Source organism: Lutra lutra, chromosome 2, assembly GCF_902655055.1.
Source record: "Lutra lutra chromosome 2, mLutLut1.2, whole genome shotgun sequence".
NCBI classification, from domain to species: Eukaryota; Metazoa; Chordata; class Mammalia; order Carnivora; family Mustelidae; genus Lutra; species Lutra lutra.
In genome coordinates this window covers 1,585,531-1,606,965 of record NC_062279.1, presented here as the reverse complement: position 1 = coordinate 1,606,965, position 21,435 = coordinate 1,585,531, and the positions used below count along the sequence as shown (strand labels likewise).

At 53.2% G+C, this 21,435-nt stretch overlaps 1 protein-coding gene across 5 annotated transcripts in view; it reads right to left on the bottom strand.

Annotated features, from left to right (window-relative positions):
* Positions 1-21,435, bottom strand: part of DLGAP2 (DLG associated protein 2) — a 783,049-nt gene that overhangs the window by 36,737 nt on the left and 724,877 nt on the right. For all 5 annotated transcript variants that reach the window (XM_047713358.1, XM_047713386.1, XM_047713367.1 and 2 more), the window contains one exon: positions 18,120-18,339. In XM_047713358.1, coding sequence (XP_047569314.1) covers positions 18,120-18,339 — 220 coding nt within the window. The remainder of the gene's footprint in view (positions 1-18,119; positions 18,340-21,435) is intronic.

Genomic DNA, 21,435 nt, shown 5'->3' with positions numbered 1-21,435 from the left:
TTCGGTGCCCTCCAGGTGTCGGTTAGGAAGATGCTTTCCCTGACCCTGCGCTGAGCTCAGTCTGATTTCTCATGGCTGGGTCTGACCTTATTCCTCCTTGCCCGCTGCAAAGTAAGTGAAAGAACCATTCATCGTTTCAGCAAGAATTTCCTCTTAATAGGATCAGTTCCGAGCTTTCTAAAAAATAAAAACACATGAAAGGCATCTGGCAGGAGAAGGAATTTTAGACTGCACGCCCACTCTACCACGCGAGTCGTTTGAAGGGCTGTGAGCCGATGGGCTTGAGGCGGACTCAGAGGAAATTAACTGCAATTATCTCTCCATTCTTCACATGACGGAAACCAGTGAAGCCATTTTTGGGACAAAGGCCTTCTAATATTTGCTTACTCATCTAATGAGACATTTCCTCGGTTCATAGGAGGCTCAGAAGGGACCTGGAGAGCCGGCCTCACCGCGTCGTGGGAGCTGAGCGACAGGACGGGCACTCCTCCCTCCCGCCAATCAGCCGCCTCTCAAAGAGTAAAACTTCTCATGGGAAATGTTCCTTCTCTGTTTTAGCTGACTAACAGTGGTGTTTGAAGCCCGCCCCTTCTCAGCATGGACCAGCTGTCTAGCGAGGGGGAGGATGCTGTTGCTCCATGAGCTTGTGACTAGCGTTGCCAGCCGAGAGACCCAGACCCAGCCAGCCCACAGCCGAAGTTTTCTCTTGGTGCTTGAACACAGATGGGAAAAAGTGCTTGAACAAACAGGACAAAAATGTCTGTTTATAGGGTTTTTTGGAAACAGCTAACAGTTAGTTGGTGAACACTAAGTCCAAACACTGTATTATTTTGGACACAGATGCCTGCATTGGATCTTCCAGAAATCCTAGGACATAGAAGCAGGTCGGCAGTGTCCTCAGTCGCACGGGACGCGAAGACTCGGGAACCCTGCAGCCTCGCAGCCGGCGTTGGCATGGTCAGCCCGTGTCACGGCGTCTGCTGGGCTCTGGGGCCTGCTCAGGGACAGTGTCGCCTGGGGCTGCTGTCCAGAGCATCAGGCTCCCTGGAGACAGCCAGGATGGCCAGCTAAGGGCTCAGGGAAAGTTCTGGTGGAAGGTTTGAGGATTTCCCACCTACTCACCCACATCTCCTCAGAGGGAGATACGTGCATGGTGGGGGCAGGGGGGAGGACACATTTTTTTAAGCCCCTGAAAATGCTTATTGTCCGCGTGATTCTGTTTGCAATGGTCCCACCATAAATCCAACACACGGATTTAATAGACATAAGCGATACTTACTATTTCGAGGATAATGAATACTATGTAAGTTAAAGAAACATTTAGAAATACCCACAAAAACTTCCAGTCCCCCAGATACCAGACGCATTCTCACATGTTAGCATAAGAGTCGAGATGGCATTTGTATTTTAAAATATAAGATGCGCATTTGATATACGTCTTGACTGTACCCACTTTCTCTTGGGGGCCCTATGTCCATATGACATGGTCCCTCATGGAATTTTGAATGGGACGTTTATAGCAGAACAATAAATCACATTTATATTCCTGGTTAACTGAAAGCTTTTGAGTTTTATAATTTAAAAAGTGTCAGCTGTCAGCGTTCAGTAAATTAAAACTGCAACACACAAACTATTTTAGGTAAATAAAATAATGTTGAGACAGAATTTTTGAAAAACTAATGTAAATCAGTGTTTTCACTGATTTGTCAGTCTGCTCCTGTGACAAATATTTGTTGGTACCTATGATCTTGTGGGACAGGATCGTGTCTGCCTAAATGGAATTCCTAAATGGAATTAGAAACTTGGAACTACAGTAAAGAAAGAATTTAAAATGATCATTTGATCATGTTATTTTGCTGTTAAGAATTGAAATAAACAATTAAGGAAATCATTTTATATATTCAAGAAAAACATTCAATTATTCAGCTGGCTAGTTTGGGGATAATAACTGTCTTAATTCTGTGTATGTGAATACACAATTAGAATATACTCACCAGAACCAATACTTAATAATTACAGGCATTGTTATCTATCATTTTCTATATGCATATCAGGCAAACCTTAAATGCAACTGAAAACTGAAAATTTAATTTAGCAATATAATGCTTCTGAATTCTCTGCCAACAGAGAAAGTTTTCTAAACAATCACTTAAGATTTATTTAAATATCAGTGATCAAATAAGAATTTTGAAATAAAAGTGAAATAATTATTTAACTTAATATCTTAAGGTGTCTGAAGATCTATTTTTTAAAAAATTGAGTTCAGGCATAAGCATCCTTTTGGTTTTAAAAGCCAGTCATGGGTTTCTTTTACTGTGTGTAAAACAAAACGGAAATCTCTGATGGCTGTTCCAGTGGCTTCCTCGTTCCAGGGAGGGAGATTCCTATAGACTGTGGACCCCGGGAAACAGACTGGGGTTTCAGACGGGAGGGGGTGGGGGTTGGGCGAGCCTGGTGATGGGCATTAAGGAGGGCACGGCCTGCAGGGAGCACTGGGCGTTACACACAAACGATGACTCATGGAACACTGCATCAGAAACTAATGACGTCCTATCTGGTGACTAACACGACGTCGTAAGAGAAAAAACCATATACAGCTGTGTCTTCTACTCCAATTGCAAAGTTAGTTTGGGTTTTGCTTGTGTTCCTGGGATCGGAGCAGCTGGTGACACTCATCCTCAAACCCCAGGATCCAGGGAGGGAGGCGGCTCAGCAAAGTGCCTTCCTCCTCGAGTATACTTGGTGCCAACAACTCCCTCTGTGCCATCAAGAAAAGGTTAATTACATGATCTAGGAAGGAAGGAACCATGCACAGAATCCAGTTTGGGAAGATTTCTGTAAAAATTGCATCAAGTGAAGGCAGTGAGGCCTGAAGGGAATTGTCTCAGGTCGATGAGTTCTTCCCGCCCAGAGGCGAGTGAGCGGGGCTCGGAAGAATCGTGTGAAATGGGTACTTTCCCAGATATATGTGGGGTGGAGAGAGCCTCATCTGGAAACCCTTTCTGAAGACCTGCCCAGAGCCCTGGGTCGAGAGAGCTGCAACCAGGAGCAGGTAAGAGAGGCTGCCGTGGCCGGTCGCACCGCCAGCAGCCACGTAAATGACCTAGCTTCCGAAATACCTCAGTCTCTGGATATCAGTTAAAAACCAGCTCCTGTGTTAACACCAGCTGAGTCTCCAGTGTCTGACGGTCCTGCACGGTGATGGGTCCCCAGGCGGGGAGCACGGCCTATGGGGCTTCTGCCTCCCTGGACAGCACTGGGCTAGAACATTCTCGCCCTGCACAGTCGCGTGAGTACGTATGCACCAGTCCGTTCCGCAGACGACACAGAGCACACAAACTGGTCACTAGGACTTGCCTCTAGGTCTTCAGAGGGTTGGGTAATGGATCTCTGGAGGGAGAATCTGGAGGGAACACACTTGATTTGAGATCCGTTAGTTTGAACAAGATGAAACTAAGGGCAAGCCAATCTCCATTGTTCCATGGTGTGGGGTCATCTCTGAAGCGAACACTGGGGTATTTTAAATCCATGCCTAGTAATAAGCCATCCACACCTCGTCTTCTGGACACTGTTTCTGAAAGCAAGCCTTGCTAGGCATTCGCAAGCCAAAAAGGAAATTTAAAAATTAGCACTCCATCACAGAGATAACAAATCCGTAATCAAGATGGAATGTGTTTCCAACGGCAGGTGTCACCGCTCTGTTTGGATGTGAGAGCCACACTTAAACTTGCTGCCCTCTGTTAATTAGAGCCTCAAAGATAACAGCGTAGAAGGAATTACAGCAATCAAGCTCATGAATGTCTAAGTGAGAGCCTGCGTGGTGGAGAAGCCGAACTCTGAAGGTGAGAGACTCAACGTAAGAGATGAAAGCCGTGTTGACACCAGAGTTAATGTTAGTCTCAGGGCATCAGCGTAAGTCCAACAGGACACAGAGGCCACAGACAGTCTCCCCGAAGTTCAGAGAGTGATGCAGGCCGTCCAAGTCCTGGGCAGCACGAATGGGCTGGCAGCAAAGACCTCTGTTTCCAACGTGTTAATTAGCAAGAAATTACAGAGTAACCAGCATTTAGCATCTTGTAGACAGTAAAATAAAGTCATGACAGCTGTTCCGCTGCTCAAGACACTTCCTGTTCTCCTTTTAAATATTTAAAGCTCACATTACATAATAAGAGCGTGGATTTTCCAGAGAAAACTTGTGTGTGTTTAGTTTCATGTGGGACATTTACTGGTGAAGGGTATTCAAGCTGTGCCAGAGTTACGGTTTTGTCCTCAAACTTCGGGAAGGGGGTGACATCATGGATCCTCACGTGTGGCAAATGGAGTGTGTGTGGATGATGATCTCTGTAAGTTAACGTATCAGGAGTCACCACCGTCCTCTTGTTCGTGGAAAGGAAAACAATCTTCCATGAAGAAGTTAGTAAGTCGATCAGGCAAATGCTGCTTGTGAGGGGGAACCACACCCAACGCCTGACTCCCCCACCCTCCTGACGCTCAGAGTCGCACGATCGCATCGTAGACGGGCCCGCTTCTCCGCACAGTCCCATGAGGACGCTGCAAGGCCCACTCCCATGGTAGGCATGACATTGCCATGATCTCAAGGTGACTGTGATGGGAAATAGGGTCATCGACCCCGAAGCCAGGGCTGACCGTTGACATGCACCTGTGGTGTGTCCCACTGACAGTGACCGGTCGGGTGGCTGTGCCCGTAGATCAGAGCTTTCCGGCTGAATTCCCTGCGGACCTCCAGAGCCCGCGGGAACTGGCGGGCACTAGTGGTGTCACCAGCAGGGCAGGAGCAATGCATGTGGCCGGGAAGCTGGTGGCTCTGGGAGCACAGAGGGATGGTGGTGACGGGTGCTGTCCAGGCAGCATCGGGAGCTGAGGCGTCTGCAGAAGCAGCCCTGCTCCTGACCGACTCGCAGACAAGGAACACGGACAAAGCAAACATGAGGTGGTCAGGGAGCGCCTGCTCTGTCCTCGTCGATGACACGTCGGCTCCAAGTCCCCCGTGGGACCGGCACTGGAGACACTGCGGAGAAGGGCTTGGTGCAGCCCTCTGTTCGCTGCAGGGCCTGGAGAGAAGAGCAGGCGAGGGAGGACGCCCACCGGCCGCAGCGGGACGTCACCGCGCTCATCAGAAACCGCTCGCGCACTCAGGCCTGCTGGCAGCTCCCACGCCTGCATTCTGACTTTACCCTTCATGAAGAGGATCCCCTGACCCCGAGTCCTGGAGCTAGAGAAGCAGAATCCCCACTCCAGGGTGAGCCCAGACACACCCTGCCGAGGGCCCCAGGTGAGGTCGGCACAGTGACAGGTGCGTCCCTGACGTGTGTGCCTCTCCTGGACCTTGGTAGGTGTCCTGAACGTTAGAGAAACCCCTGTTCTCCTGTCCCTGTGTCCCCGCGCCTGTGCCCTACCCAGGGTGCAGGCAGCACACCAAACCTAGTCAATTATTAAAATCCATTTGGGGAGGTGCCTGGGGGGCCCCATTGGTGAGGCGTTTGCCTCCGGCTCAGGTCATGATCCCAGGGTCCTGGGATCGACTCCTGCATGGGGTTCCCTGCCCAGCGCAGAGTCTGCTTCTCCTTCTCCCTCTGCTTGTGCTCTCTCCCCCTCTCTGTCAAATAAAAAAATAAAAGCTTAAAAAAACAAAATACACATTATGTTCTAGGGGGACAGACAGGATGGACTGAGGACAGACTCCAAGCACCGCCCCGTGCATAAGCCCAGCCAGGTTTCTGCCTCAGCGCGCCCTGTGGTCCGATAGCCCGTTAGCACCTGGTGAGCACAAGGGTTAAAACGCCGAACGGAAGCACCATGTCCTCAACGCCACAGCTGCCTGTTAACGTACGGCTGGAAGCGAGAGCAGCCGAGTTCTCCACAGAGGGGTGGTGCTCGCAGGCATTTGGGGCCGGACAGATGGGCCCGTGGCATTCCAGCCCCGTAGCTCCGGCCTCTTAGGAGATGCCCGGGAGCGCGGGCCCTGCTAGCTTAGAAGCTAACCCCACGGAGCGCAAGCTGTCCCGCAGCCGGTCAGGGACCTCCCCGTGTCATGCACTTCAGGGGGTAAAGGCTGCACTCCTGCCGGGGGCTGTGCCTGTGTTCGCAGCGTGTAGGGATGACGGAGCGACCTCCCAGGGCCTCGGGAGGCCGGAACCCCAGGCTAGAGAAGGACGGCTGTGGCAGACCATTTTCAGGGGGAACGGTGTCCTGCCTGCCACAGGGAAATGTCCCAGCTGGGGCCTCCGGGTCTACGCCTCGGGCATCACCTCTCTGGGGAGGCACTGGAGGCCTGCAGGGGGCCGGGGAGCTGGGTGCCTTGACCTAGAGTGTGAGCCAGGCCGAAAGCTGCCATTCTCATGCTGCTGAGGATTCTGACCCCTCGTGACCTTTCCGATACCACTGATGTGGCCGCACTCATTTGCATTGGCCTGAGGGCCGCCCATGAAGACACGTCATGGGAGTGGAACAGCCTCTCTCAGTCACACACTCATGTCCCCGGCTCCTCTGAGAGGATCAGAAAAAGATGGGACTAGAGTGTTTGCGGGGTCTGCCGACCCACCTACCCCAGAATGGACCGTGGGCTGAGCACTTGCGACAAGGAGAGCCTTTCTTTGTCGGCACCAGTCCCCAGAACACTCGCCCTGTGATCCCGAAACTGTGTGGGGTGCAGACTGTCTTGCTCTGGATGCTGGAGACGTGCACTTGAGGCACCGAGGCGAGTCCCAACGTCTGCACTTGCCCCCATGGGACTGGGGGCAGGGACTGGCACCACGCTCTGTCCTCCGAGCCCCAGCAATGTGGCTGTAGACCCTCAGAGTCTGCCGCAGGGACTGCCGCAGGGACTGGCACCACGCTCTGTCCTCCGAGCCCCAGCAATGTGGCTGTAGACCCTCAGAGTGGCTCTCGAAGAGTGGAGTCCTGCGCCTTGAGTGGCCCCACGTGCCATAGAAATTCATCTTCTTCTAGTACCGTTTGCCAGAAGGCATGTCTTTTGGGAGTCCTCTCAGAGACAGCTCAATCCCAGTCTGCAGAAGGAGCAGGCAGGAGTGAGCTCCTGTCCCCACAGTTAAGGTCTACGCTCTAAGCTCATGCTGCAAATACTCAGCAAAGAACACAGCTGTTTTACGAATCGTAGAACATCATGTACGGACGTGTAAGGCCGAGCAGGAATTAAACGTCAACTAGCAGGTCTTGGAAGAGAAGCTGTGAATGTTGTATTTATCGATGCACACACACGTGCAGAGCCCCTCAGCCTGTCCCCATGCTGCTCGCTCTCGTGGTACGACGCACCTCGCTGGGGTGTACCAGCGTTCGGCGCAGAAGAAGTCCTTGCGGGTCGGACTCGGTTGATGGCGCATCGTCAATCAGAGTGGGGGCAAGTGAATGGCGGCCCATAAACCAGGACGCTGATCGGGAAAATGCCGGGGTTCTGTCACAGGCAGAGACATCTTAAGGAGCCTGCATGTGAGCCTCCCCATGGCCCCTGTGCGGTCGCCGCTCCTGTGGGGTCGCCACTCAGGAGCTCAGTGGACCTGGGGTTGCTCCAACGATGAGGTTTCTGTGCTTCACCTAAAGAACCATTTCCTTCCCAGGCTTCCTGCTTATGCCCAGGTGAATCTGACATGACCTGTCTTCTCTTCCGCATCCCTCTCCTCCTTGGCAGCCGAAGAATCACAAAGAGACCAACAGAGGGATAAAAGGACCCGTGATCAATCCACTGGGATCTTCCACTCATGTCTTAGGGTTAGAAAGTGCAACATCTCCATGGCCACGGTAGCGTGAAATAAAGCCCATCCTACGTTCTTGACACATAGGAATGATACACGTTTTCTATATTCCACATGACGATTTCTTCACCATGCACGACTCCCACCTGTCTGTCATGGGAAAGTATCAGCAGAAATAAAACCCACGGTCCAGGTCCCTAACCACACACCAGCTCATGGGGATTGAGAGTGTGTGCACACACGTGTGGGCCTGTGTGTGAGTGTGAGACAGTGTGAGTGTGTGCCTCTGAGTGCATGCACACATGTGTGTACATATGCATGAGATAGCGTGTGCATGAGTGTGTGCATGAGTCTGATAGTGTAAGTGTGTGCATGTGTGTGAGCATGTGTGAGATAGTGTGTGTGCCTATGAGTGCATGCACACATGTGTGCATGCATGAGGTGTGCACGCATGTGCAAGAGTTTGAGACAGTGAGCATGTACACGCGTGTGAGCATGCGTGTGTGAGACAGTATGTGTGCCTGTGAGTGCATACACACGTGTGTGCAAGGGCACGAGTGTGTGCACATATGTTCAAGAGTTTGAGACAGTGTGTGTGCATGCTAGACAGTGTGAGTGCATGCATGAGAGTTTATGCATGTGTGTACTGTGTGTGTAAAAGTGTGTGACTGCGCATGCGTGTGAATGTGTGTTTGAGACAGTGAGTGCGTGCATGAGAGTGTATGCATGCGTACACTGTGTAAGTGTGTGACTGCATGTGTGTGTGAGAGTGCGAGTGTGTGTGCATGTGTGTGAGACAGTGTGAGTGAATGCAAGTGTGAGCATGTGTGTGTGAGAGTGTGAGTGCATGTGTGCACCTGTGTGAGCGTGCATGTGAGAGTGTGAGTGTGTAGCATTTTCAGTGTCTGAACAGTAGTCGAAGGATTAGGCTCCAAGTAATCCACCTGGTTCCACCCTTTCCTCCAAACTCAGGACTGTTCCGCGGCCAAACTCACTGCGTGTGGCCTAATCCCGCTCCTAAAAGTAAACAGTAAATGGCCAGCACTCACTGAAAGTCTGAATTTTGAGCAGCTCTGGCGTCTTCGTGAAGACAGAAGGAAAGTAGTGCTGGAATTTTTCTTCGCTCGCAGAAACGTTTTTGAGATGTGTGTTTCGTTGTGGCCATCGTGAGTTTTAGAGAAGGGCAGGCTCCTTACCTGTGCGGAGAAGGAGAACTCAGCTAGGAAGGACGGCAGGCAACGATTCTGTGGTCGGGCCGCGGAGTGCCTCTCCTCAGGGTGCATGCAGACATTGTCCAGGGGCGGGTTGGGGCGCAGCCGCCCGCACCCCGGGGAGAACGCCACACCTGGCCGCCACTGCAGGTAAGTCTTCGGGGATCACCTGCACATCCTCTTCCTATGGTCCTTCCTGTGGCAAGCTGGCTCTGGGCTCCTCTTCTTGAGGTTTCCTTGGCGGAAGCCAGCTCTAGGGTAACCTCAGCTGGACCCTTGTGACAGCCTGTGACAGCCTGGACTCGATAGAGTATCCGGCAGTCCGGGTGGGGTGGGACGAGAGCAGAGACCGCAGAGGACGGTGGTGGGAGCCAGGGACAGGGTCGGTGGGCCTCTGGGAGCTGCAGTCCTGATGAGGCCCCATGAGGCCGGGAGACTCGGGGGGCCCTGCAGAAGGGACACGGAGATCTTGGGCAGCAGCAGGTTTCTGGGGGCCTTCCTGCCATGTGTGGGTGTGGGCCTCACCAAGCCCTGGGCTCACCCCAAAATGACAGAGGCTGAGTCTCCCAGTGCACCAGGCAGGAGGGCGAGGCACTCAGAACGGGGGTGGGACGCTGGTAGGAGAAAGTAAATTATGGGGTTCTGTCTTGCAGGTCTGCTGTGGACAGTTGGGGCAGTGGCCCGTGGACATGCGAGGCCGTGGGAGCTGGTGAACGGGGACTGCCCATAGCGACAAACAGAAAAGAAGAAAAGCCCAACTGGGTCATAGCCAAGCACACGGGAGTTTAAATATTGAATTTAAAATATTAAGTCAGTGCAAAATGCTCCTGTGAATGGATCTAAATATTTCATAGACTGTAGATTCTCAGGTCAATTATTCATGCGTTCAGCAAATATTTATGGAGTCCCGTACTGTGTTGGGGTAGATGAGGCGATTGGGGAACTAAAATCTTCTGGAGTGTTTCCCCCCAGTGCCTCGGGAATGGTTGTGACCTTCGGTCAATCCTCTGAATTCTATCAACTCAAGATAAACGAGGTCCTATCTGGCAGTTTTGTGACTGCTTTGGGTGGGATGTCCCAGCCTGGGAACACCGGTGCTGTTGGGGAATAATTGCGGGGTTTGTTTCCAGTGGGTTCATTGGAGCTGGTGGGATCAGATTGGTCATGGTGCCAGAGAGGCCACTGGGAGTAGCTCCCACGAAGGACAGCCACCAAGAGCAAACCGTGGGCTTCCTGATGCCACATCCCTGCTGTCACGCTGCTGGTGGTCTGAGACCCCGGGAGGAGGCATGTTCCGTGGGACAGCAGTGTCGCGGGGGACCCCAGATCAAGAACCCTTGAGAGACGCAGCATTACCCTGCTATCGCGTGTGCACGAGGGAAACTCATCCCGGAGCACAGTCCGTGTGCGTCCGACAGGTCCTTCCTGCCCCGGGACGTGCAAGGCAATTCACAGGTGATGAATTCAAGCCCCTTCTAAGTGTGGACACTGCTCTGGGCGTTTCTGATCGCACGGTTCACCATTCCTAACTGGTGCCCGTTCTCACGGCCTCACATCCCCATAGAGGAAGGCAACACACAAGTAAAGATTAAAATAGTTCCTGATCTCTATGAGAAAACCCAATACTATAAATATGGGGCACTGCACTTAGCTGTAGGGAGAGATGTCTCACCGTGATGCCGGCCGGCGGGAGCCTGTGCTCCTAAGCTTTCTGTGTGCTATGACTCCTTGGTGGTTTGGTGGAACCTACAGCCTCCTTCTCAAAGTCAGGGTTTAGCCACAAAAAATAAAATGCAGATGATTAAAAACCTTGCATTCTACTGCAGTTGCCAAAACAGTCCACATCTTTGAGATACAGATGTGTGTATTAATGCGGCAAATGATGAGCTCTGACGGCAGGACGGACGAGCATGGTCGTTTCTGAGCCTGATGCACTCAAGGGATGTTTTGAAATGGCATCAAGAACCGAGTGGCGGTCACTCTCTGGAGTTCCATGCTCGATGAAGTCATGGACATGGCACTCGTGAGTGTTTCCTGTTGCCCACATCCGTAACCAAAGCAATTCTTATGGTCAGACATTCATAAAAATAAAGATTCACTTTTAAACCCATCAGCATTCATGCAGCCCTGACTCTTGACTCTATTAAGGACCCCTGGACTCCAGGCTGGGACCTCAATTCCAGAGCAGGTGACCTCTGCTGAGAGACTGTCTGCATTTCTCATCAGTTCCCTGCAGGGCGTGAGCTGTCGACTCATCCAGGAGAGCGGGGATGGCTCCTACCCAGAGCCACATGCTTTGACCCCACAGACCTCCACGGTCCTGACCGCCTGTGCTGGGATGAGCCCTGTGACCGCAGGCTATGTGGCTGCTGAGTCTCCGGTGCCCTGCTGCTGCTGGTCACTGCCGGGTCACCTCTGCAGTCTGACCTCGCCCTCCCTTCTCTGTGGGGCATTTCGGGCACTCGTCATGGTCGTCCTGTTTCTAAACCGAGTTTGCAGAGTCTTGTTTGCCTTCTGGCTCCACTCACTTCTGACAGGCCTGGTGGACCCGTCCCCTACCACGTGTGGTCCGGTAGCAAAATGCTGATTTCCCAATTTGAAGAGTCAGGCAGGATGAATTCTCTCCTGCCCATGGGAGGGTCAGCTTTGTGTTCTAGTCAGGCCTTCAACTGATTGGATGTGGCCCACCCAGACGAGGGAGGGCAGTCTGCTTTCTCAATCCTATTGATCCAAACGTTCATTCAGCAGAAAGAAAGCAAACCTCGCAGAAACATCCATGATTGTGTTTGACTAAATATCTGGCCAAGTCAGGCTGACACACAGTCAATGATCCTAAGTGAGATTTTCCAACGTTCCTCAGAATGACAATGCTTTCATCCTCTATCACCAACGCAGAGCAGAAGCCCGCCAGCCACTTGCAACACAACGGGAAGGACGTGGGGGTAGTAAGAAGTCTAATTCTCTTCCACTCATGTGCCATGTTTTAAAGGATCATTTTAATAAAAGGCTAATTCTCCAGAATCTAGAAATTCCTAACTAGAAACCATTTTTGTATAAGTCCAAATTTGTCATATGAAATTGTCTCAAGTGTTTCTTGGAACCCAGAAGCAAAGAATGAAAATTTGAAGTTACAAAAGTAACAGATCAATTATAACTTTTAATTCTGTTTTAAAGACGATATATGTGAAATTATTAAGTCTGCATAATCAATAAACTGAAAAGTACGGACAGGAGTTTACGGTCGTGTTCCTCCCATTTCCAGTGTGAGGTTTGTTTTTTTAAAGATTTTTATTTAGGGGCGCCTGGGTGACTCAGTGGGTTGGGCTGCTGCCTTCAGCTCAGGTCATGATCTCAGGGTCCTGGGATCAAGTCCCGCATCGGGCTCTCTGCTCAGCAGGGAGCCTGCTTCCCTTTCTCTCTCTCTCTCTCTCTCTGCCTGCCTCTCTGTCTACTTGTGATCTCTCTCTGACAAGTAAATAAATAAAATCTTTAAAAAAAAAGATTTTTATTTATTTGAGAGAGAGAGAGAACAAGTTGGGGGAGGGACAGAAGCAGAAGCAGACTCCCCACTGAGCAGGGAAACTGATGCGGGACTCGATCTCCGGAGCCCCAGATCACGACCTGAGCCGAAGGCAGAGGCTCCACCAACTGAGCCACCAGGCGCCCCACCGGTGTGAGTTTATGTTCTATGTCATAATAAGGAAAGAAAACTAAAAATTCACTTTGGGTGATCTGATTTAACAGCATTGTTACAGGATTTTTTCTTCCTGAGAGAGCAAAATTATTTTTTTCAATATTCTCATGTTTTATAATATTATGAATTTAAATAACTTGTCTAAGTTATTAAAAAGCATAAGTTAAAAAGTATAACTATAACGTTTTTTAAACTAACAAGTAAGGACTAAAATCCATAGTATCAACGCTTTTACAACCTGTATAAAAGACAGTGTAAACACATAGACTAGTGCATACGGCTGTAGCCTCACGTGGTGGGCATCTAGTATCTCTACATCTTTGAAAGAGAAGCACATTTTTTAAAGAAAACAAAAATTAGGATTTTGTTGTTTTAATAATTTTTTTGTTAGAACTTGTCTGATCAGGGAGTAGGAGCTAACAAATTATTTTTTTCAAAGATTATGTTTATTTATTTGTTTGAGAGAGAGCACAAGTGAGGGGGTGCAGGCAGAGGGGGAAGCAGGCTTCCTGCTGAGCAGAGAGCCTGATGTGGAACTTGATCCGGGGACCCTGAGATCATGACCTGAGCCGAAGGTAGACACTTCACCGATGGAGCCACCCAGGTGTCCCAAGACTGATGATTTTATCTTGGCATCTAAATTGATTAGGAGAATGAATCAGAGAAGGCTTCCTGGAAGAAAGGATCTCTGAGTTGCATTTTAAGCAAAGCTATGAATGACATACAGAAAGCCGGGCAGCGGGATCTGGGTTGGGCAGGGCATATGCAAAAGCAGTGAGAAGGTCTCAGGGGGTGGGCACCAGCCGGGGCGCCCAGGGCAGCTGGGGGGCAAGCCTGGGTCAGGTCATCGAGGGTTGTTGTCCCCACAGGGGACGGAGCCTTTGCTCCCTGGTAACAGGAAACTGAGAGGGTGGCAGGAGGGCACACTGGGGCTAGGCTGTATTTTTTATTACATCTAACTGCATTCTATGTATTTGGGGGGCTATTTTTTTAGAAAGAAAATCAGAGGCATGTGGAGGGTGGGGTGGAGAGAGGATAAATCCAGAGACAGCTGCTCGCTGCTCCCTCCATGACGGACAGAACATCCCCCTGGGTCTCCAGCCACACCGCCATGCTCCCGCCTGCTCCAGTTGTCACCGATCTCAGGTAGGGACGGGGGGACAGGGTCAGCCGCCGACAGTCGTAAAGTGTAAGTCTGGGGTATGTGGGTCTCCTCTCCGTCCTGCTGGGACTCAGCCTGTTGGCCGGTTTGGAGACGGAATGGAATGGAGCCCACGACTGGGGGTCACTCGCTCTGCGGTCCCCTCCCCCCTGGCATGTCAGTGCCCGGGGAGTGTTTCTGAGGGAGGCGCAAGGGTGGCTTGAGCACGGGTTTCGGAGGAGAGAGCGCGCTCACCCACCACCTGCCCGGGAAACAGGCCCCTCCGCTGCGTTTGGTAACTGCACAGTTTCGCCCCCCAGTCCCCAGGGCTGGGACCGTCTTGTGCCTGTTTATCCGGGAGGTCATGGGCACATGTGGATAAAGTTAGTAGATGATTCTTGACTGTCGTCCAAGGAATCAGGAAATTCCCATCCCACAGACGACGCCCCACCTTTTCGACATCCAGCCTGCAACCCGGACTTCTACTGGAATGCAAGTCCACGGGGAGAGCAGAAGCCCCACGGAAGCCTTGGCAGAGACACCGTCAGGCTCCAGAGATCTTGGTGCTACGGGCCGCCTCATAAAGGAGGTGAAAGTCTTTGCAGTTGGCCCTTGCCCCTGAATTGCCCACGCACCGGTTCCTGCGGCCACGCAGCTGGAGACGAGCCTTTGGCAGGAAGTCTGATCCTGCGGTTGCGGGAAGGGGAGCCTCCATGTCCCCTTGCCACAGCTGAGGGCTTCTCACGAGACCCCCGTCCGGCAGCCTCCACGGGGTTAGGCTTCCCGTCACCTGGAGGAGTTTGGGTTCATGACAAGGACTAGCTTCACGTGCCCAGCAGGGTGACAGGTTCCCCATGCTTTCGAGGACACAGACATCTACTCTGGGCTCGGGATACCTCGTCCACCCAACCCTCCCCCAAGGTCCGCAGCCAGTACTTACTATAATATTTATAGGATTTAGGGTCACGGCATCATGATCCCATGACGGTAGACAGGAGAATGCCCACACGCCCAGATGTCTACAGTCTTGTTCCTGGGCCCTGTGTCACCTTCCATGGCAGAAGGGATGTTGTAGGTGTGATTAGGTTCAGGGTCTGGAGATGGGACCATCCCTGGGTTGAGTGCAGACCCAACGTCATCCCAGAGTCAGAGAAGGGAGCGTGGGGACAGAAGCAGACCGAGCTGTGGCTGGGGGGCTGAGGAAGGCAGCTGAACCCTAGAGGCCCAAGGTGCTCCTGGAAACTGAATTACGATGGACCCTGAGGGACAAGTTACTGTGGAACTATAAACAATAAAATAAAAAGAAATTTATGGCTGTTTCCTCTGTCATGCTTTGTATGGATTTTCCCTTTGTTCTAATAACTTCTAGAATCGGTTGTGACATTTGTTGAAAAAACTTTTGACCCAGAGAAAAATCATTATAATCTAATTTTATGGCATTTTCCTCCATGGTATCAATAACGTTCTCTCCCCAGAAAGATCGGGAGAAATGCATATTTAGACAAGTAAATCTCTCTGATAAATCATTTCGTAGACGAGGAAGAACCCATGTGTGAAATGAAAGTTAGATGTTTTCGAAACCACTTCATGGAAGGACAGGACAGTAATCAGTCTGCAGCCTTTCTCCTAAGAGAGACAGTGCAGGACAGACGTCTGTGGCCGTGGGTCGCCCCGCAGAGCGCGCGCCAGGCCCCACGTGCGCTCCCCCAGCACCTGAGCAGAAGGCCGTTCCGGCCGAATGGCCACATGCCCTTCAGGGTTCAACACAGCTGCCCTCCAGCCCCCAGACAAGCAACGCGCTGACAGCATCGATCTGTTGGTTGTCGCTGGCAGGGGCCGCTGAAGCGAGCACCCATCCGCGGGCATCTAAACCACAAAGGCCACCACACGTCCCAGTGTTCTCAACACGCTTTCACACCTCTGTCACAGTTTGTGACTCCGAGCTGTGTATTTCGTCACACGAATGCATTTGTTCTAGGGGACACAACCCAATCCCACCAACTTCCACTTTTCAAGCTTGCCAAAAGAAACATATTTAAATAAATCTTAGATTTCCAGATAATCACTGTGAGTAAATTTGAAAATCGTTTTCTGTTTTTTTTTGGAGTTATTTTCCAGAGACAGTTGTAGAACCATAGAAGAAAATCAGTTTGTCAAAATGCTCTCTCTTCACACACACGTACACCCCCGTGCCTAGAGGACAGCGGTGAGAGGTCAACGTTGGAATGCTGCCTTCTGAGTGTGTTAGGACAGAACCACTGCCTGACAGACAGGGAGCCCTGGGCCGACCTGGAAGTTCGGGGGCATTTCCGTTTTGTGTAGTTGGGAAGTTTCTCCCGTCTATCTTTGTTTTTCTGCATGAGGACCCTCCGTTTCTTAGTATTTTCTCAGTCTCACTAAACGGACATTTGCTGCCTGCTCAGTTCTATGGAGGACAGGAGCACACACAGCGCTTGCAGTAAAGCGGGAAGCGGAAGCATGAGAGAGCCCTCTGCTCTCCCCTTCTTCAGAATGGCATTCTGTGCTGGGAATCTCCCCGAGCGATTTTTGCTTCCTCTCTTAACCCGATTCTCAGACCCTTCCCTGACCCTGGCACGGCCCCACAGCCCCAGCCTGGAGGCAATCTTGACTCCATAACCAGGCCAAGATCCGAGACAAATGTGGACTAGAAGTGTGTTCTGTGCTTTATCTGGTGCCTACATTTTGGGAACACAACAATGTACTCGGGAAAATGATATGTGCATAAATTAGAATTTCAGTCTGGGTTCTGCACGGGTTCTTACATTATCTCTATGCAAACAGCTTTCTTTCTCTTCTCCCACAATGACAGCCCTAAACACAATGAAGTCATTTCCTACTGGGTAATTACGGTTGCAAAGCCTTTCTGAAGACCATCAAAGTGCTCACTTGTCACTCGCTCATAAGAGACATTCAACAAACACCAGCAAAGAGATCAGCCAACATCTCTGAAAGTGTGTTTTTTAAAATGCGGGGGTTGTGAAGCTCACCACTTCCCTACATGTGGAACGTGGTCATTCCCCACCAGGGGCAGAGCGGGAAAGGTGATCCGTGACTGCGCTGAGGGGAGGCAGGGACCTCCTGAGATCCAGGGCACGTAGGAGGAGGGCCAGAGGCTCAGCCCCGCCACCCACGAAGCCTGCCGAGATGGTGCCCCGGTAACTGCCATGGCCTGGCCCACGTCCACGGAGCACATCCATGGTGCTGGCCTCTCCGTCGCCACGGCACCCTGCTGTGGGAACCTGGCACCCCGTGGCCCGGTCCACTTCTTCGGAACACCTTAAGCCTTCCTGGTCAAAACAGGTCACCAAACCCCCACATGGGTGCCACAGAGCCACACAGAAAGATTGCTGAGGACCCACACGCACTTTGAAAACTAGCTGCTAGCTCCCTGCACGAATTAGTCATCGCGACCGCTTCTTCTGAGCACCGAGAGTCGGGAAGTCAATAAGCCTGTGGTCCGGGGCGAGGCCCAAACGCACTTCCTGCTCTCCCACCGCACGCTCTTCCCAAAGCGCGCCAACAGCGGCCCTGCTGCCCGCAGGCCAGTGAGACCCCCTTCTGGAGCTCCCTGTCCCGCCCCCACTCTGGTCCTGCGCTTGTTCGCCTGACACTGTCTTCGCCATTTTCCCACACTGGTCCCTTCCTCGCTCTGCCCGGAGTCAGAGGACCTTGTCCCTTGCTGCGGCTGCTTTCTGAGTTCGGGTGTGCGCGGCCCGGACGGCGTTTCCTGCATACCGTGTCGCATGGTCTGTCCGGGCCGCGCGTACTGGTTGCGCCACCCAAGAGGGAGCAGAGCCGTGAGCTCTCGCGCACCAACGTGTGGTCCCGGTGGTGGACATTCCCGGGGTGGATGCGGTTTTCCAGAAGAACGCAAGCCCGCGTGACACGGAGCCGCAGAGTGCGGAGATGGTCAGCAGACCCACGCGGGTGACAGGTGTGCTCTGAGCAGACTCGTGGGTATGAACCGCTCAGACTGGACGCGATGAGGAGGGAGCCCAGGGGTCCGGGCGTGACCCTCAGGTCTGACCGCGACCCAGTGAACCTCGGGCTGAAGTTAGGGTTACTGTCCGGATGTCAGCGCGTCAGCCCGTTTCCTACAGAAACCCTCACGGAAGCTGCACCAGATTTTTTTAAAGAATCTTGGTACTGAGATAACATCCTAAGCAGAAGAAAGGTCAGTCGTGAAAGAAACAATTCCAACCCCACCACGAGTGTGACAACGCGCCGAGAGCCACTTGGCAAAGGTACGGAACCTCTGCGGAGTGTCGCTCCCCTGCGTGGAGGTGCTGCGCTCCTCTGGGAGGCCAGACGGGCACCCTTACCTGCTGCGGACCGGATGGTCGCGGCGGCGTTGGGGGGCGTTGCGGCCGGAACACACTCCTCGTCCTGCGAGTAGCCGGCCTGGATGGCCCGGAGGTAGCTGTGGCTCCTGGTTCGGAAGCAGCCGGGGAGGTCCAGGGCGTCCATGGCCTGCGACTCGGCCTCGCTGAAGACCGACTCACACACCGACTCGAACTGCCCGTTCATCTCCGCCTCGCTCATCTGCAACAACAGCGCATAGTCAGTGGCGAGGCCAGGCCGGCGACCGCGGCCAGGTCCGCCGAGAACGAGAGAAGACAAAATGCACCTGCCCCAGCGCAGTCTGTGCAGTGCCGTTCCGGGAGCCGGGCCGCGTGGTTCTGTCAGGCTTAGGGGTGTCTTCCTGGGCTATTTCTTACCAAACACTAAGAACAACCGTCAGTTCCAAACGCTCCTGAACTTCCGTGCAGCCCACGGAAAGCCTGACGGGTGGCGGCTGGGGGCGGCAGGTTTATGAGAGGCTGAGAGTGTGTGAGGTCAGGATTCAGACGGCCGTCCCCCTCTGTGCGTCCCCAGCCCCTCTGTCACCTCTCCAGGCTGCTGACAGTGGCCAGCGCCAGAAGTGGAGGCCACAGTTGCAAACACACGCTCAGTCTGCTTCTGGGCATCATCATGGAAACCCACCACATGTCTGGCTGGTGGGGTTTCGCCCTGTGCACCCCAGCTCTGTTGCTGTTGCGCTGGGACAGGAGGAGACTCGCCTCCTCAGATCATTTGGCAGGGAAAGGAGTGGTTTGCAAGCCTGCAATGTAACTTCCAGGTCGAGAGTCACCCTGGGAACCTCAAAGTTCCAAATGTATCAAAATAAATCTCCAGGCTTTGGACGGGGGTGGGGACACGTGCGCACAGGGTCGTGACCGTTGGATTGGCTGGAGGGCCTTGGTGTGGGGTCTGTGACACCGGCAGGGGACACACTTGCCCTGAGTTCCCAGGGCTGTTACTCATGAATTTGCCCCGAGACCAACTCGCAGTTCTAAATGGGAGTCCGGGGGGTGGGACGCGGTGCTAACGGCAGCTTAGAGGGAGGGGGTGGGAGGAGAGACAAGGATTTCAGGAATGAGAAGCTCATGGTGCACGGCTGCCCCCTGGCCTGAGGACCGGAGGCTCCCTGGGTGGTTCAGAGTCAGGCTGAATGGGCCGCTGAGGAGGGAGCCCTCTCCTGCTACTCCCACAGGTTGGGTCTGCCACTTGCGTGAACCCTGCGTGGCTTAACAGGTGCGTGTACGTAGGACGAGGCCGATGGGTGAGGGCCGAGGCCCACGGGAGGCCAGGAGGGTGTGCGTGGGCTCCAGGCTCAGTGGGGAGGCACCGGGCGGTGGGAGCGCCTCCTGGGTTTGCACTGTCCCCAGATCGGCCGCTGTTCCATCCCTCCTGCCGTAGGCATTCGGAGGGTCTGGGGTTAGACCTGAGACACCTGTCCCACTTCCCAGGTGGCTGCTCCCTGCCGAGCCACGGAGCCCAGCAGCCGCTCGTCCCCAGCACATCCCTGCACCACCGGCTGCTGCGTGCACACCCACACCTTCCCGCAACCCGGGGTGGTGCCAACCGACAGGCACCAACAGGTACGGTCTGAAACGCCACGTCTGTCGCCGTCCTCCGACCTTTCGTAGAGTGAAAGCAGGTAAAAGACCCCGACCACCCCTGTCACAGGGAAGCAAATGCGGTTTTTTCTAAACTCTCTAACTGTAGACCTGACTGCGGCTTCTTTGGTGTCACCTGAGGTTCTCGGCACACTAGAATAAAGGCTCCTTCCACTCGGCACATCGGAGCACGCTGAACCCGGCCTCTGGTGGTAGAGACGCTGGGGGACGGGGCCCGGGGCCACAAAGACCCATGGTGTAAGGGGAAGAGTCTCCGGGTTGTGCGGCAGAAAGGACCAGAGGGAAATTACAGGTGAAAGCGTCAGTCTGAACAGCCTTTGGGTTCCTGAAGCCGGAGAGGGACAGACAGAGCTAACACTCGCATCATGATGGCCCCAGCTCCTTGGAGAGCAGAGCACGGCACACACACGTGCTGGTTTGAAACACGGCATTTTCAACGACACACTCTACCAAAAAGCTTCAATCGCTGCATATCATGTATGTTGAAGATCCACGTTAGACAGCCGGAAGAGGCCCAAATCTGAGTGGTGTGGCTCGAGTCTGGTGGCAGGATTTAGCGGAAACCCTGCTCAATCCCACTCCCTCCTTCGAGGAGAAAATCAGTTTATAGACAAAGGACTAAAATTTCAGGGAGGCCCACTTGCTGGCACTATAGCCACACAAATACTTCCGGGAGGTTCCAGAAGGAAAGTTGCCTTGTTCCTCCCAAAGAACTGGTCGAAGTGACCTGCTCTCTGAGAGCTGATATGTTCACTGAGACTGAGGGAGACTCAGAAACGCAAATACAATGTCACACGGGGACTCGAAATGCGGCTCAGCCCCCGGAACCCAGGATGACACTAAGCGCCAAAGTTATGGCGACAACCAGTGTCCTTCAAAGCTTCCTCGGTCTTCTTTTGTGAACCGTAAACTCAGAAACACAGCTAGACCTGCTTCTGGAGAACGTGGACACCAAGGAACCAAAGCAGGCAACATCAGGAAAATGGGGGATGACAGAGTGACTGTCCTGCATGTGGCGGGGCAGCCTTGCAGAGGTCGTGACAGATGGCACCCCTGAGCAGGCACGACGGGGTATGGCCACGGAGAACCTGGGCCTGGTGTGGGCCAGTGGGAACAGACGCCGGTGTGGCCGCTGTGGAAAGGGGGTGGTGGGTCCTCAAGAAATTCAAAGAACTACCCCAGGACCAGCACGTCATGTCTGGGTATCCATCCATGGGCACAAAGCAGAGACGAGAACAGTGACCTGCAGACCCACGTCCTCCCCGTGGACTATTACTCTGCCTGCCCACGGAGGAGTCTGACACCTGCTCCGATGGGGAGGGACCTGGAGGGCAGGATCCAAGGGAAAGAAGCCAGGTCAGGCCGAGCTGGGAGTGGCGCCGAGGGCGAGAACAGCAAGGAGACGGAGCCTGGTGCTCCACGCCGGCAGGAGGCGGTGTCTTGGGCGTCCACAGACGCTCACGGGGAGGGGTACAGGGATGCCACTAAAGCTAGGGGCTCCACGGCAGCTGCGTCACGCCTCCCAGTGGCCCCAAGGGTGTGTGCCTTCTGCCTGGGGCCTCCGTCTTTCTCCCACAGAGAGGCGTCAGGGGGAGACCTGGGGACCCAGCGGCCTGCCACTTTATACCCTGGGATGCAGCCGTGTCCTTGCAGCGTGCCTGGAGAGGGCTGGGGCTCA